Below are 15,478 nucleotides of genomic sequence, written 5' to 3'. Positions count from 1 at the left end.
CCACTTTACTGGAATTGCATATTTCCGACTCTTCCCAGAGTTCCTGGAGGCAACCTTCAGGCGGCATGTCAGCAGCAGTCAACTGCAGGTTGCCCTCACATTTAATACATGTCTTATGACTGCATTGCACTCTGGTCTATTGATGCTGCTGTGCTGAAGAAATTGGTTATACCGCATGTTCTTCCCTCCGTGTAATCAGTGACATGGCATGAGAGAAAGCCCCGATTATCATCATAACAGGCCGACATTAGAACCTGGAGTCCGAGGTGCACTGACTGGTGATCATTGGAGTGAATATCCCCAATACGGATTAAAGAGACATATGAGATCTGATCACTCTGAACACATTCAGAGGAGGTCATACAACACGGAAGAGATGCCACAACAACAGGCAGAGCAGATTACACACCATCTGATTCTCATAGTAAGGTAACTGAAGTTTGTGGGCCGCTCCAACCAAACCAACAACGATAGCAGCAGATGTTTGTAAACGCACCGTCTGTTTCAGCTCAACACTGAACTGCAACATCTCCAGACTTCCTTAATAAATTGCGAAATTTGAGGTTTGTTGAAAGAGGGGAATCTTAACACGCTCTGCCAAATTACTACAGCAAATTTTGAAATTATGCGAGCCTCCTTGTAAACTCGACATTAAATGCAAAACATTAAGTTGATTCATTCCTTGTAAAATCATTCCTTGTGGCAGTTTGTCGACACACCGCTGTACCAGCCTGTCTTCCCAACAGCCGTTTGAACTCACTGTTTCAACAGATTTCCTCGTTAACACTAAATTTATGAAAGGAAACGACATTTTATTGACATTTTATAAACATGTCGAATGTGACAGATACACTAAACAGTAACTAATATGGACAACTTCCCTTAAATCCTCAGACTGTTTACATCACATTCTTAACTTTAAGGGCCTTCTTCTCGTAAATTCACTGAATGTAATTCCCAAGGACATTCTTTTGTGTCCGAGTGATTCAGTGATGTAAATGTTGATTTGCACAATGAGATGGGATCAAGAAGTGGTTGTGATTGGATTGCTCAGGATGGGTGTTCATTCCAGGTCTGGATTCCCTCATTGCCAAACCAAGATTAAATAGCAATAAAACAGTAAAAACATTAAGATAACACCCAGATTAAACCATCAGAGTCAATTGAAAAAGGACCTGTAGGGCGACACACATTACCAGTAGCTGGTTATTAACGCACACAGTTGCGACAGGACATTTTTATTGAGTAGCTGAAAGCGAACGCCGGTTCATTATGGAATGGCTTTGATGTGATTGCAGGGTGAAAAAATTAACACCTCCCACCAGATCAGTGTTGAAACAACTATCTACCCACCGCTTTGGCAGATGGCCTGACATCATTTGGACATTACTTCCATTTTAAAAGTCAGTTACTGAGATTCAACACAGAGCGGTCCTTTTCTGTACTTCTGTACTTTAGCTGTTCTCCATACAACACATCTAATGGAAAGAGCCTCATCACCCCCTCCAGTTATTTCATGAGAAATTCTGATTATTTCGTCTGATTCATCTTCTAAATTCTGTTCGGAAAAGAGTAAACACGGATCTGCGGTTCATTTACGGTTGAGGCTGATGCACGACATCAGCATCAGGCTCCTGTGACCCAAATGTGACAGATCCGCACTCGTCTACTGTGAACGTTTCAGGATGAGGATGACGTGGGTGGTCAGGATGCCTGTGTGCGTGTACTTCAATCTGCCCTGTGTTAGATTTGTTTTGCAAGTCGGCAGCAAACAGCTGAGAGGGGCAGATGGCAGGTCTAGACAGAGATTCTGTATCCTTAAAAAAACTGATTGTCTTTTATTTGCTTGGGGATTATATACACGGATACAGACAATTCAACTACACACACAACTATCTTTACTTTTTCAAAACCCATGATTGGTAGAGCTTTCCCCTAATTTTCTAAATCGGCATGGCAAATTTCGCTCACACAACTTCTATGAGTCATCTGGCATAATGTAAGTGCAGCTTGTTGTCCTTCATGTGGTTCATAATCAAAACAACATTCAAAATGTGAATTCTAATTCAGACATTTCAGTTGGTTTGCGAGTGCAGCTACCTCCGTAGCGAAATGGCAAAAAACGTGCATTTGAAAAGAATATTTTTCTTCATTCTGTTCTCTTTGGCAAATGACTAGTCATACGAAAAACAGAAAGCACTGTTCCCATTTACACACTCCAGCCACAACTGGAAGTGCCCCAGCTAAATGTCATGGGTGGTTTTTGCGATTAGACATGTAATACTTTTATCATTTGTCATTTCTTGCAGGATTTGAATGCCCTTCCCACAGACCGGGCACAGGCAAACCATCACAGCCACCTGCGCTCCCTATCGGGCCCATTTGAATAGTTTAGCCTGATAACAGGACACAGATTACTGCTGACCTGACCAGCGTCAATGTCATAAAACACAGCTACAGCAGCTTGCCTCTCAGCGATGAATTAAATAAAAAGAGGCCTTTTCTCTTTATGTTTAAATAAAAAAACTGTTCTTTGCAAAGCTCTCATCTCAGCACCCGCCCCATGAACAATGGACATCCTCATTTCTTTCTACTTTTCCATGAGTGCCCGTCGTCTGCCAAGGGAGAAATTCATCTTAAGCAAATGATCCCCTTTTTGAGCACACACTCAGATGCAACATGCTGTTGTGTTTAACCACAACAAACCCACACATTTCTGAGAGGGGAGGGTACAATGAGATGAAGAATTAATGAAGAAAATAAAAAATCAGTTCAGGATGAAGTGGATGGGCGAGCAGAAAACATCTACTTTTCTGCTACCATCAATTTGCTTTTTTGTCTTCTTGGCACAGTCTCAGTTTTTTATCTCCTAGTATCTCCACAGCTGTTTGTCTGTTCGGCACAGCCAGTCAGTCATTGGGTTTTCGGGCTTGCAGGTCGGACTAACTCCCTCCGACTGGTGGAAACGAAAGCTGCCAAACCAACACAACCAGTCTCCTGTTTTGGATCCAGTTGCTCTTTATTTTTTACTACCGTTTTCCTCTGTCTCATCACTCTTTCTTCATCTTTCCGTCATCAACCGCTCCATCTTTGTCCTTCTTGCAGGGCATAAATTACAGTAAGTGGTATAACTGACCATTTGCCAAGTCCTGCCCCCCCACCCCCCCCACCCCCCCCCCCCCCCGATAGTCAAGCTTTCCAGTCTTGCATGGCAATGTAAATGCTCCCCTAAAGTGATGTCTGTGGAAGATTTACCACTCAAGTTTGGTAATTTTTTTTAAACAATGGGTCATTCATTTCAGACAGAGGCACTTCCAGTTTATGGGACAGATTTTATCAGCTGTAGCGAGCTCGCTAATGAAGCGAATGTTGGCTCCATGAGATGTTTGAAACCATCGTCTGCGGCTGATTTTTTTTAATGGCTATAGCTGAATTGTTGTACACATAAACCTTGTAAAATGGTCATAAAAATTCTTTTGATGGTTACATGTGACACTGCACGAAAAACTGAAGCTGCATGTCTCAGGCCAATGGTCCTCAGAGCCTTCATCAGTTGACGATCCATGTAGAGAACATGGAAATAAAGAAAGCAGCATCGTTCTTGCATTGCAGGTTATAGTAGGCCTATGTAATGACCTCCACTGTCATCTTGAGTTTCCTGGGGGATTCACCTGAGGGTCTCGGTATATTCCCAGGTCATTTACGCCTCTGCCTCCTTTTTCCCTACAATATTTTGGTTAAGCATGTTGCCTTGCATTGCCTGTGTATGACTTTTTTGCACCTTACAGCCCCCTCCACACAGCTTAGCAACCAGAACTGCAAAGCAAATCAAGAGGGAGAGAGAAAGAGCAACACAGAAAAAGGCACTAATGGAAAACCCAAAGTTAGCATAGAAAAATGAACCCATCAGGGCTGACTAATCCACCCCAGTTGGGATAAAAACGTTTAGCAGGAAGACCTGGCGACCAGCTGGTGACACACACAGATCTCAAACCCCATGACCTCCTGAGCCGGGTCATAACAGCCTATTATTAGTATGATAAGGACAAAATATGAGGTCAGGCCGGTAACGTGACCAATATTTGGCTTAGCTTAGTTTACATAATCACACGAACAAGACAACAGCTATCAATTATCATGTTTTCAAACAGTCGCCTACGTTACAAGAAAAGGGGCTTTTGGGATAAAGACTAATGCAATCATGGATAACAAGTTTGGCTGGGGTTGCTTGAGTGTAAACCTTCCTCAATCCAATAGAGAGCAGGACACAGAAGCGAACATTAACCTAGACACTGATATAGCATGCAGGACCAGCTTAAGGTATAAATAGTATCACAAAAAAATAGTTTTTTGTGATACATGCAAGGCAGTTAGCCAAACATGCTAACAACTGCATCTTACGTTAGAGCAGCTGAAGCCAGTTTCCTGACATTATGCCCTCATGTTTGTGATTTTGGAAAGGCTAAAAAAACCAAGATATGACCCTCCAAGCAGTTCTCAAAGCCGTTTAAATGCGTAGCATCATCCTTAAATCAGCCCCCTTGCGCCGAGTTTCAATGTTTGAAATGATATAAAGCTTGACAGGACAGTATTTAAAGTTGCTAAGCTATGATTGAACAATCTCTGCGCGGAAAAGTGGTTTAGCAAACGCGACATCACCTGGGAAAACTCGCTTCAATAATGCTGCAGGGAGGAAAAGTACAAGCAGAGACAGCCAGTGATATGTTTGCCAAAGAGCTGCAGACAACAGGCCATGCAAACAGCTCACCTCCGACAGGTAAACAACTTCTTTAACCCGTCGGGCTGTCTGATGGAAAAACACTTCATTTTACAGCCGCTCCTTTCGTTTGTAGTCGCGGCTACACTGCCTTTTCAACATCGTCGACTCACGACGAGTGCATCCTCAGTTAAACACACACCTGTTGTAATGGTGCTGCGATTCCCTTACGTGCTGGTCCGACACACCAGGTCAAAACCAGTCGAGCCAAGTCAGCACACGTGCGTCGACGAGGGCTACAAGAAGGGGGGCCAGCTGAAACAGTAACAGCTTCTTCTTTCATTACACATGCGCTGTCAAATGTCCCTTGAGCAACACACACACAGGTGGAGCCGTTTAAGCAGAACAACAATGTCTCTCTCTTGGGACTCCCAGCTATGAAGTTGTGTAACTCTAATGTGACTGTGTCGCAGTGATTATTTTAATAGAATAATGCCGACTGAAGATAAATCCTTGAAAGGCGCCGGTGACTTCTTCTCTTTTATCTCTATCTACACTCTGAAACAGCCAAGCGTTTGTGAGAGGTGATCGTTACTTAAAAGAAACGCACACACACACACACACACACACACACACACACACACACACACACACACACACACACACACACACACACACACACACACACACACACACACACACACACACATCGATACTTCAAACAAAAACTGGATATGGGAGAAGGTTTCAGTACTCGGGGATGCCCAGCTTAATTTGAGCCTTTCATCGATTCAGTGTTTGCTCTGCGGAGCTGCATTTAGTTAGTTAGCAACAATGGATCTGCTCCCTGGCTGAAATAACAATGCAGTCTGGCATTATAAAACATATTGAACCGCTGAGGCCTCGAGTGGTTTTGAAGCCACAATCCCTTTGGCTGGATGATTGTTCTGCACTGAGACAGCAACAGGAACTCTTAAACATGTAATCAGTATTATGAGGAAAGCTGTGTGTGCGTGTGTGTGTGTGCATGCGTGTGTGCGTAGAAAGGCATATATAGCAAAGACTTGCCTGTAAAGACTAAACATACACTGTAGGGTCTGTGTGTCGTACTCGAGCAGATAGTGTTTCGCAGCAGGGATCCCCTCATCCTGCGTACTACCCACTAAATAACAGGTCAAAGATGAAGCACACTCGTCACTGCTGTGTTTCGGGAGGTAGAGAAGTTTTCTGGCAATCAGTGGGTGAGTGTGTCGATCCCTGGCCCCTCTCCTTGGCCAAGATACCGAACCCCACTTTGCTCTCGCATGGCTCTTCCCATCAGTGTGTATGAAAGGTCATTGGTCATGATGAGCAGGTGGCATCTTGCATGGTAGCCTCAAGTCTGTGTGTGTGAGAATGCCGACTTGTATGTAAAGCGCCTTGACAGGTTGGAAAGACCAGAAAAGCGCTGTATAAATACAGTCCATTTGCCACTACCATCATCATCTTCACCCTCACTGACAGCGTGATGTGCGTGCAAGTGCCCCATTTTCCCAACATTTTCCACTTTAAAACAGCAAAGAGCTCAGAGCCACTGAAGCTACACTTTATACGATGACGGACAGATGTATTGATGAAGCTGAAAATTTGAGGCATGCACAGACAGGCAGGAGCTGAGCGCCTAGAGCTGCCGATAACAGAGACCGTAACTTCACTCAAGCCAGCATTAAAACCTCTCGGAGTCCCTGCTGATCGGATTCATGTGCGTTCCTCTCCTCTCCACAGTTTGCTCGAAGAAAAAGCACCGAACTCACTTCTGAATCCTCTGACACCAACTGGAAACTAATCCAAACCTCTGGCTAATCATAACACGCTGAGAAATGCTTGCAATTCAATACTGTGATCCACCTTTGGGTGAGAGCTGAGCTCCATATCAACAGTGGACAATGTGTGCATGAGTCACTCTGGCATGACTGTGTTTACCACATGTGTATGTGATTCATACTTCCCTCTGCCCCAAATATCTGGCAAAGTATATACAGTGACTGAAGGATATGATAAGACTAAATGCGTTTGTGCTGATCCACACGAGATCCACAAGAGAGACGTGTTATATCTTAACACATGCCACACACCTCAAACTTAGCCTACCCCTTGGATGAAATCCAATTACCGTCAGTGTGCAGCTTTACTCAAACAGCTTATAACTCTGTTAATAAAGTCTGTGTTGGTTCGGTGCCACCCTCCTCTATCTGCCACTTAGCTCCCCTCTCACACCGCTGATTAGCAGGAAAGTAGACTCAACAGTGGGACGTTGGTTTTCTCAAGAGCTGGCAGGAAAAGCCCTCTGAGGTCTGTCCAACGAGGGAGACTTTAATGGGCATCCTGGTGAGCCGACAGCCTCATGTTTGCAACATTACCCTCCTCTGTGTACAACAATGCTCTTACAGACACAGGTTTGTACCGAGGTGAGTGGCTCGCTGTCTCCCGAAGCTGTTCTGCGTGTGCTTGTATGAGTATTCATGTGTACGGGAGAGGGAAGGAGGTGGAAACTTTCCCTTCAGCTCACCATCTACACACTGCAGGAAGACATTTCTCACATCTATCATAAGACTGCAGAAAGACGCCAAGAGACAGATGATATTAATGGTTTTATAAGAAACCATGGGCCTTAAGCATGACAATTATATCGTTATATTTCTACATTATTCACATTTCTCAGATGTTCCATGAATTACAACATGAAACTAAACTTCCTCAGTTTTAGAGCCACCAAAATAAGGTAATAGGTTGTTGACCGGTGCACAAGTCTCACCTCCTCTCATTTTACAATGTAGGGGCCATGACACACCATACCGACATCAAAAAAGTAGTAGTGACAAAGGTCGACTAATGCGTTGCCTGTGTCTCTGCCAAAAAGTTGCACATAAACAAACTGCAGACTACAGCTGACTGACAACTTCCTTGTACATTCTGCGCCTGCGTGAGACAAATAACAGTAGTATACCACCAGGTAACAGTAGTGGTTATTAGTCAGTTTTAAGGACAAACTGGAAGGACCACATTAGAATAAACAAACCATTGGGGTTGATAAAGCAGCATTTGCCATCATTTTACACCTCTCGCTGATAAAGGTAGTCATTATCCAGATCATATCTGGAATTGGTAAAGGAGCTACAGCAACAGGCTCAAGGGGCTTTCCCTTTCTTCTTCTGTTTCTATTCTCATGCCATGAATCGCTTGGCTGAACAGCCAGTCAGAGCGATTTGTACCACCAACGGACTCCACCACCAATCCAACCAGCCCACAGCCTGTGTGGGCCACTGACGATCATCGACGGCCCAGAAACTGGCTAATGGCGGACCTCAGCCTCCCGTGTCAGGGCCACTAAAACAGTGTACTCAGGACAGTAAACCTGAGAAATGCTCAAGATGCTCAGTGTGACTGTGCACTTTCTAATAAAAGAAAGGCAAGCGTCCGCAGTGACACACCTGAATTTATGACTGAAGATATGAAGAACATTTTCTCCAAAGGTTTGCTCTCGACCTATAGAGCCGTGGTGACATTTCAGTCGCTTTTTCACTGCCAGACCCACAAAAAAAAAAAGCTTGCACGGAATTTGTAATAAATGGCAACGTCTCTGACATTTTAGCGATGTGATAGCTTACAGGCACGAATACTGTGCTCATAAAGTGTCTTTAAATCAGCATACAGACTCACACAAGAGGGACACTTTTCCAAATAGGGTATTTGGGAACTGTTGATAGAAAAGCTGTATGGTGAGCGCTTTGATCTTAACAGCCACAGTATCATGGGTGTCTGAGCCCGAGAAGTAAGTTGAACTAATTCCTCTTCAGATTATTGAGGAGTGGGCATTTGATTTAGCTGCCATGACAGCGCGAGTCCTACTCAGGCTGGCAGGCACGAAGCTGCTGGAGTCTGAAATCACCACAGTGCCTCCATGCAGCGATGACACAACACCATGTAGCTTTGTGAGGTGTAATGTTGGATGCAGGCGCTATCTGTGAACAGTAAGAGGAGGCCGATGGAGTGCTGGCTGAATTTGTGTGCTGCACATAAATAACCTCAGTTTCTGAAGCTTGGAATAGTTCCTTTGAAAATTATCTGATTTTCTCCAGAGCGCGAAACACTCTCCAGACACCTGCAAGTCGCAGTTATCTCGAGTCTGACTAATGAATGAATGAACGTACAAGCTTGTGAATCACACTTTGAACATAAGTCCCAAGGAGGAGCATTTGTCTATATTTGGAAACAGCTTCAACATTATTACATCACTGAGTATGCAACCTTTCAATTCACCTTCTTGTTGCCTAGAGAAGAAGGATGATGAAAAGGTAAAACGACAGCAGGGAAACACTTGACGGGAAGCGTGCCAGCACTGAAACTAATAATTGATGAAGCAAAAACTCGATGAACATAAAATAAGGACCCAAAAATTTGTACCGAATGGACTAATGGTTTAGGTAAATTATTGAGAAACCCTCTAAACATTCTTCAGTTCCAGCCTCTCGGTTATTAAAGCAGACATATTATGGTAATTTTCAGGTTTATAACTTTATTTTAGGTTTTATTACTGGAATATGTTTACATGCCTTTAAGCTAAAAAAACATCAGTTTTTTCATACTGTCCATGCTAACTTTTAGCTCCCATCTCTTTAAAGCTGCCCCTCCTGAACACCCAGTCTGCTCTGATTGGTCAGCTCACACACGCCTGAACCTGCACCACTCACTGCGTTTATAGTTGGCTCTGTCGTGTTTCAAGCTTCCGATCAGCTTCACTTCTTTCATGGACATAGGCATATATTTGGCAAATGTGTGACATGGAATTGAAGAATTGAAGGCCGGACTAATGACGAGGCGTTTCAGGAACAGTGTTGTCTGTGGGAGAGAGGAGCTCCCGTTGGCACAGACTTTGAGCTTTTTCAACTTTCATGACCTTTTACATGCAAAAAAGTCTTCGTACAAATCAACTGTTTTCAAGTTTTATAACATTGAATTTTGACTAGCCTCTCTATTGTTTTTGGACAAGCTTATTTCAAAACATCTTGTTGGGCTCTACAAAATTACGAGCATATTTAATAACTTTTTCCTAGATTAATCAATAATGAAAATAACAGTTAGTTGTACCAACAACAAAAAACAACAAAACCATTCAACATTTTGAATCAATCACCAGCAGGTTGTTGTTATTTCATGGGCCCTCAGTGCAGAAAAGAATCGAGTGTATTTACGTGTACGCCTTGGGTGCTTTTGAAAAACAGCACTAAACCACAGCTACAAAGTTGACTTCCTGACCGCACAAGAAGTTATTAAATGCGAGGACACTTTAAAAAGGGGGGGAGGGGGATGAGATGGAAAACAACACCTTGACTGTGCAGCAGCACCTTTGTTTAAACGGATTAAATCTCTGTGTACAGACACCAGCCAGGTGCTGCTGATCATCCAGGCCCCATATTAATGCTGCCTGCAATCCAACTCCAGAGAAAGTTACTTATCAAGGGAGCACCACTTTGACCCCCTTAACAACCTCAAACACACACACACACACACACACACACACACACACACACACACACACACACAGAGCTATCAGCCTAATGGAAAAGTAAAAGGGCTGCTCTGGTTGACTGGAGCAAAGCAAACACAGAGAGACAGATAGGACGAGACGAGAGACAGGTGGAATACACACAGGACGTTCACACACATAAACACACACGCACACACACACTCCAACCAAGTCCTGAGGGCTAATAGAGGCAGCGTACTGTGCTCACGTCATACATACACACAGCAGGATACACTGGCCTACATTAACAGTGGCAGACATACACACAGTCACTATACACACGCGCAGGATGTTTCCCCCAACACAAGAAAGTGACTGTGCTCAGTTTCTCTCCCTCACACACACACAAAGAATATGTGTGTACAGTGTCTTCTTTCACATGTGAACACCTTAAGGATATTTGACTTATACTTCACGCACGGTATACTGTTGCATGTACGGGCCTGGCATATAATGTATGGAATCCATGCCTCCACCAGCTGTAAACCAACTGCATGACTTACACAGTTAAAAATACGTTATGCGTAAGGAAAAGTACAAGGTGGAGAAATAACTTACAAACAGCGGTACAAGGCAACCTAACGCGCAGCCTTGCATCAACCTCGACAATCACAAAGATTCACATGGTAAGTTTTTGTTCAAACTGTTCTCAGGAGGTGTCGATTCAACTGTATGGCCATTTTGGAGGCTGCCGTTGAGCCGTGTTGAGTTAGACTATGAGTCGAAACCAAATGTGTTGCAACTTACAATCATTTTCATCACTGATCAATCTACCAGGTCATTTCTCCCAATGAACGGTTTGGTCTACAAAACAATGAACATGGTGACAAATGGTCGACTTCTGAGCACAAACCCGAAGATGTTTAACTCACTGTCATTTAACAAAAGTAAAGGCAGCTAACTCACATTTGAGAAGGTGAGACCATCAACTATTAGACATCATTGATTGAGAAATAACTCAACTGAGTAGTCACTCTCTGCCAATTGACACATCAATCACTTGTTTCAGCTCTAGTTTTTTATTTAATTAATAAATAAATGTAAAAATGGGGCATGATATCAGAAACATAAGACTGAATCTCTCATAGTTTCAACTCAAACTGAACAATACGAGAGGATTTGTTTGCAGGGGTGTTGTAGCCTGGTGTGTCTAACAGACTGACAGTATATCAGAAACAAATGGGGCGTCACAGCAGCCAGGTTAAAGTGGATCTAGAGGTTGATGATCCCACAAGTTGGATTTTAAAATAAAAATGAACTAATGTCTAAAGCCGGCTTAAAAAAAGAAAACAATTACATCACTACAGCATGTGGAATCAGAGCTTTAACCCGGCTTTAATCTGCACACTTCCTGATCTCTGCTCATTTCTCGGAGCAGCAGCTTGTGCTGACGTGCTCTATAGGCGACCCCCCACCACCACCAGCACCCACCCACCCAGCTTACCCCGGCCCTGTGAGCCAGGCCAGCAGCCTAATATTAATAACAACCACTCTGCATGCTTTCACCTTTCTTATCCTGCTCTATCGTTCACCGGCGCCGCCACATTACAACACGCGCCCCCCCTCCCCCGGTGTGGACGTGCCTCGCTCCCACCGCCACGGAGAGGCGATCACCGGCACAGCGGGAGGTCCGTGCACGCCGCCCCGGCCAGCCCACCGCTACCCCTGCTGCCCTTGTCCACACTCATCTCCACCGAATCAATGCCTGTCCACTGATACTAGCAGGCCCCTTTATCAAATTCCTCACAGCATCGGTGCAGCCGCCGAACAGAGCCCAGGAAAAAAAGAGGCACCGCGACGCCAAGTCACGCCGCTCCATCTTCGCTTTGTCCTGGGAGAAAAACCTCCGCACGACACGGACGCGCCGTGTAGCCCGAAAAAAGCAGTCGAGGAACGGAAGCCCTACCTTTCGACTCAGCGCTGTCCCCGAGTAGAAGTAGTAGGCTATCCCCAGCACCCACAGCACGGCAAAGCATAACATTATCCTCGATTTCCTCCGCATGGCTGCCTCGTTTTTCCGTCCGCCTCTCCCCGTGCGTCGTGGCTCTGGTACCGTCGGGTCTTTCTGTCGCGGCTTGTCCCGGTTGGCTGTGTCCGCGCAGGGCGCTTCGCCGTGCGGCTTCGTCAGTCGGTCAGGGGGAGCGGAGGGAGCAGGAAGCAGCCAGCCAACATCAGCGGGGTGAGAGGGCAAAGGCTACCCGACTCTAATCCAATCAAACACCGGCTCAGGCAGCCCTGGAGGAGGGCCGGGGCTGGCAGCGAGTCGAGCCGAGCCGTGCCGTGCGGAACCGTGCTGAAGCCGAGTGAAGGGGGTGGGGACAGTCCCTGTAGGAAATGGTTGTTGTAAAATTTCAGTTATGTGTGTCTTCGAGCTGAGAGAGACGCTCTGTGATCATAATGCTACATGATTTCACTGTCTGCCGTCGAGCTGCAGCAGCTGCGAGGGGACGCTGGAGGCGCCAGAGACACTTTACACCCGTCAAATAAGAGGAAACAAAGGTTTCGTTTAACTTCTCATTTACTGCTGTCCAATCACTTTCATTTCCTTTACTCTTCTTTACGTTCCTTTCCCTTTCTTTCCTTTCCTTTCCTTTCCCTTTCTGTCCTCAATTTTCCTTTACTTTCCTCTCCTTTCCTTTCCGTTTCCCTTCTTTCCTGTCCTTTCCTTACCTTTCCCCATTCTTTCTCCTTCTTTCTTTTCTTCTCCTTCCTATTCCTTTCCTATTCTTTCCTTTCCCTTCCGGTTCCTTTCTTTCCATTCCATTTGTCTTCTTTCCTTCCCTTTCCACATCTTTCCTTTCCTCTCCTCTCCTCTCCTTCCCTTTCCTCTCCTTTCCTTTCCTTTCCTTTCCTTTCCCTCTCTTTCCTTTCCTTTCCTTCCTTCATTCCCTTTCCTTTCCTTTCCTTTCCACTTCATTCCTTTCCTTTCCTTTCTTATCCATTCCCCATGGTTCCTTCCTTTGTTCCTTCCTCACTTTGTCCCCTCCTTCCTGAAAACAGGCCTACGTTTTTATTAAAGGAGAGTTTAATTCATAGAGAACAACTCCGTCATGAATGAATTGATGACCAACATCAACATCCTCAACAAAAAGCAGTCAGATTGGAGATGTTCAGCTTGCCATGTTACTCAGCACTTTTTAGGGACTTCAACCTTGTTGAGAATGAAAGTTGACTCTTGATCTCGGAAAATGTTAGTTGACAAAACAAACTCCTCTCAAGGTTCATTTAGTATCTTTTGGTTTTGTACTAGAGACAAAACACGGAGATTGATGACGTCACCCTGAGGTTCAGGAAGTCGTGATAGGTATGCAATCATTTTTTACAGTCACCATTAGTGACTTAGTGACTGCAGCACCTCTCTGTACAGTAAAACCAGAAGTGGGCATGGGTCTGTTTTAGCTCGGTCAGCTGCATTCAGTCTCTTAAACAGGGTTGACAGCAGGCTTCATGTGACAGAGAGGCTCTCCAATAAAAACAAAGTTACTTCATATGAATCGTACTGGAGTCGGAGTCTTAAAGTATTTGTTATGTATACGTAAAATATACATATATTGACATGTTTGTTTGTTCAACTGACACAGCTTCAACTTTCTTCCAATAGCTCTAATGCAGCATGCTGTGCTCAAAGTAACTAGCAACTAAAGTTATCACTAAAAGTACAGTAAAAAGTACAATATTTGCCTCTTAAATGTAGTGAAGTGGAAGTGTAAAATAGCAGAAAATGGAATGCTTAATTAAAGAAAAAGCACCTAAAATTGTACTTAAGTGCAGTACTCGAGTAAATTTACTTAGTTATACATCACTGGCCACTACGAAACAGGTATTAATACGACACGACTGGACTTGCCCAAGAAAAAAATGACTTAAGATTTCTTGAGACTTGAACCAGATGACTTGTGCCACATGTCTTTACACTATACAGTTTATGAGACGGTCTATTATTATTGCTCTAGAGCACCAACTATATATGAATATCATTACAGAACACATACCCATCAAAGTAAACTGGGTATTATTTATAAAACTCTGCTCCGACAGAACTGTGGGTGTCTTTTGATCAGATTTGATTGACACTTGTGTGGCAACATGAGCAAACAACCACACATTCACCATTCAAATGCTGTTAGATTGTAATTGATGCCCCCCCATCCACTTCAAACCAGTGTCAAAACAACAATACAGAAAATATCTTTTAAAATGTGTGTGTGTGTGTGTGTGTCTATTTCTAAAAGGAGGCTGTCTAAAAACAATAAAGATTTGAGGGCCTTTAAAAGCAGCAGACACGGGGTTCCATCAAACCCAATAACTCTGATACAAAGAAGATGAAACATCAAGTGTCGCCTCAAATTGTACTTGATGGATCATTTTTCACAAATCCTCAAATGTTCAGCGGGAAAAAAAAGTCAAGCTGACATCGTTGAAACACTTGAAAGCTGAAAAAGATGTTTCTCTGTTCTGCGGCGGTCGGATCCACTCTCTCTGAGACGGTGCTCAGCTGGAACACCTTTTGCAAAGCTGAAAGGTCCACTTCCTGTTCAGCGTGCTTCAATCTGCCTCTGACATGTTCCATTTTAACGCTGACAAAATGTGATTTTTGACCAGAGAGCAAAATGCCCGACAGGCAGAGTTAGAAAATGCTATCAATACGCACTTTGTGCCGAGCCTCCAAAGAGTCCCTGAAGTATGACACGCACACATATTTATTCATTGCTGCTCCCGCTGAGGTGGTCTGAAGAGGGACTGTGTGTGTTTATCTTACCTACAGTAGTGTTAGAGCATGGATGGATGGAAGTCAAACTGAAGTTAGAGGGAGAGAGAGGTTGAGGAGTAAGAAGCAGTGAAACAGATGTTTATCAGCACAGAGGTGAAAGAGGTTTTTTTCTCTTTTGCCCTTTGCCTTGAAGATCCTAAATAACTGTTATGAGGGGCTCAGATTCCCTCTGAAGAGGTTCAGCTTGGCTTTCAAGGCCTCTTCCAGAAATAGAGAGAAGAGGCAACAAGGCTGACTGCTGGCTGTGAGCTTGTCAGTCGTTTTAACAGTCAGATTAAAATGCTCGTAATTCATTATCATCAGCTCTAGTAATTCATTAAACAATTACGACTGAGAATAAATCAAGGCTAATTTTGCAAAAAAGACTGATGATGTGATTCCAGATGGAGGTAATGCTACAAACAAATATCCTGCCCGGTGAAGT

General features: G+C 44.1%; 1 protein-coding gene across 2 annotated transcripts in view; it reads right to left on the bottom strand.

Annotated features, from left to right (window-relative positions):
- galnt2 (UDP-N-acetyl-alpha-D-galactosamine:polypeptide N-acetylgalactosaminyltransferase 2) overlaps positions 1-12,818 on the bottom strand; it is a 59,006-nt gene extending 46,188 nt beyond the window's left edge. Inside the window, exon 1 of one of the 2 annotated variants that reach the window (XM_030414524.1) lies at positions 12,190-12,818. In XM_030414524.1, coding sequence (XP_030270384.1) covers positions 12,190-12,285 — 96 coding nt within the window. In that variant the 5' untranslated portion in view covers positions 12,286-12,818. The remainder of the gene's footprint in view (positions 1-12,189) is intronic. The other variant, XM_030414525.1, reaches the window with a different exon arrangement.
- Positions 12,819-15,478: the final 2,660 nt, after the last annotated feature.

This window comes from Sparus aurata, chromosome 4, assembly GCF_900880675.1.
Source record: "Sparus aurata chromosome 4, fSpaAur1.1, whole genome shotgun sequence".
Taxonomy (NCBI): Eukaryota; Metazoa; Chordata; class Actinopteri; order Spariformes; family Sparidae; genus Sparus; species Sparus aurata.
The sequence above is the reverse complement of the archived record's forward strand: the minus strand, read 5'-3'. Positions and strand labels throughout refer to the sequence as shown.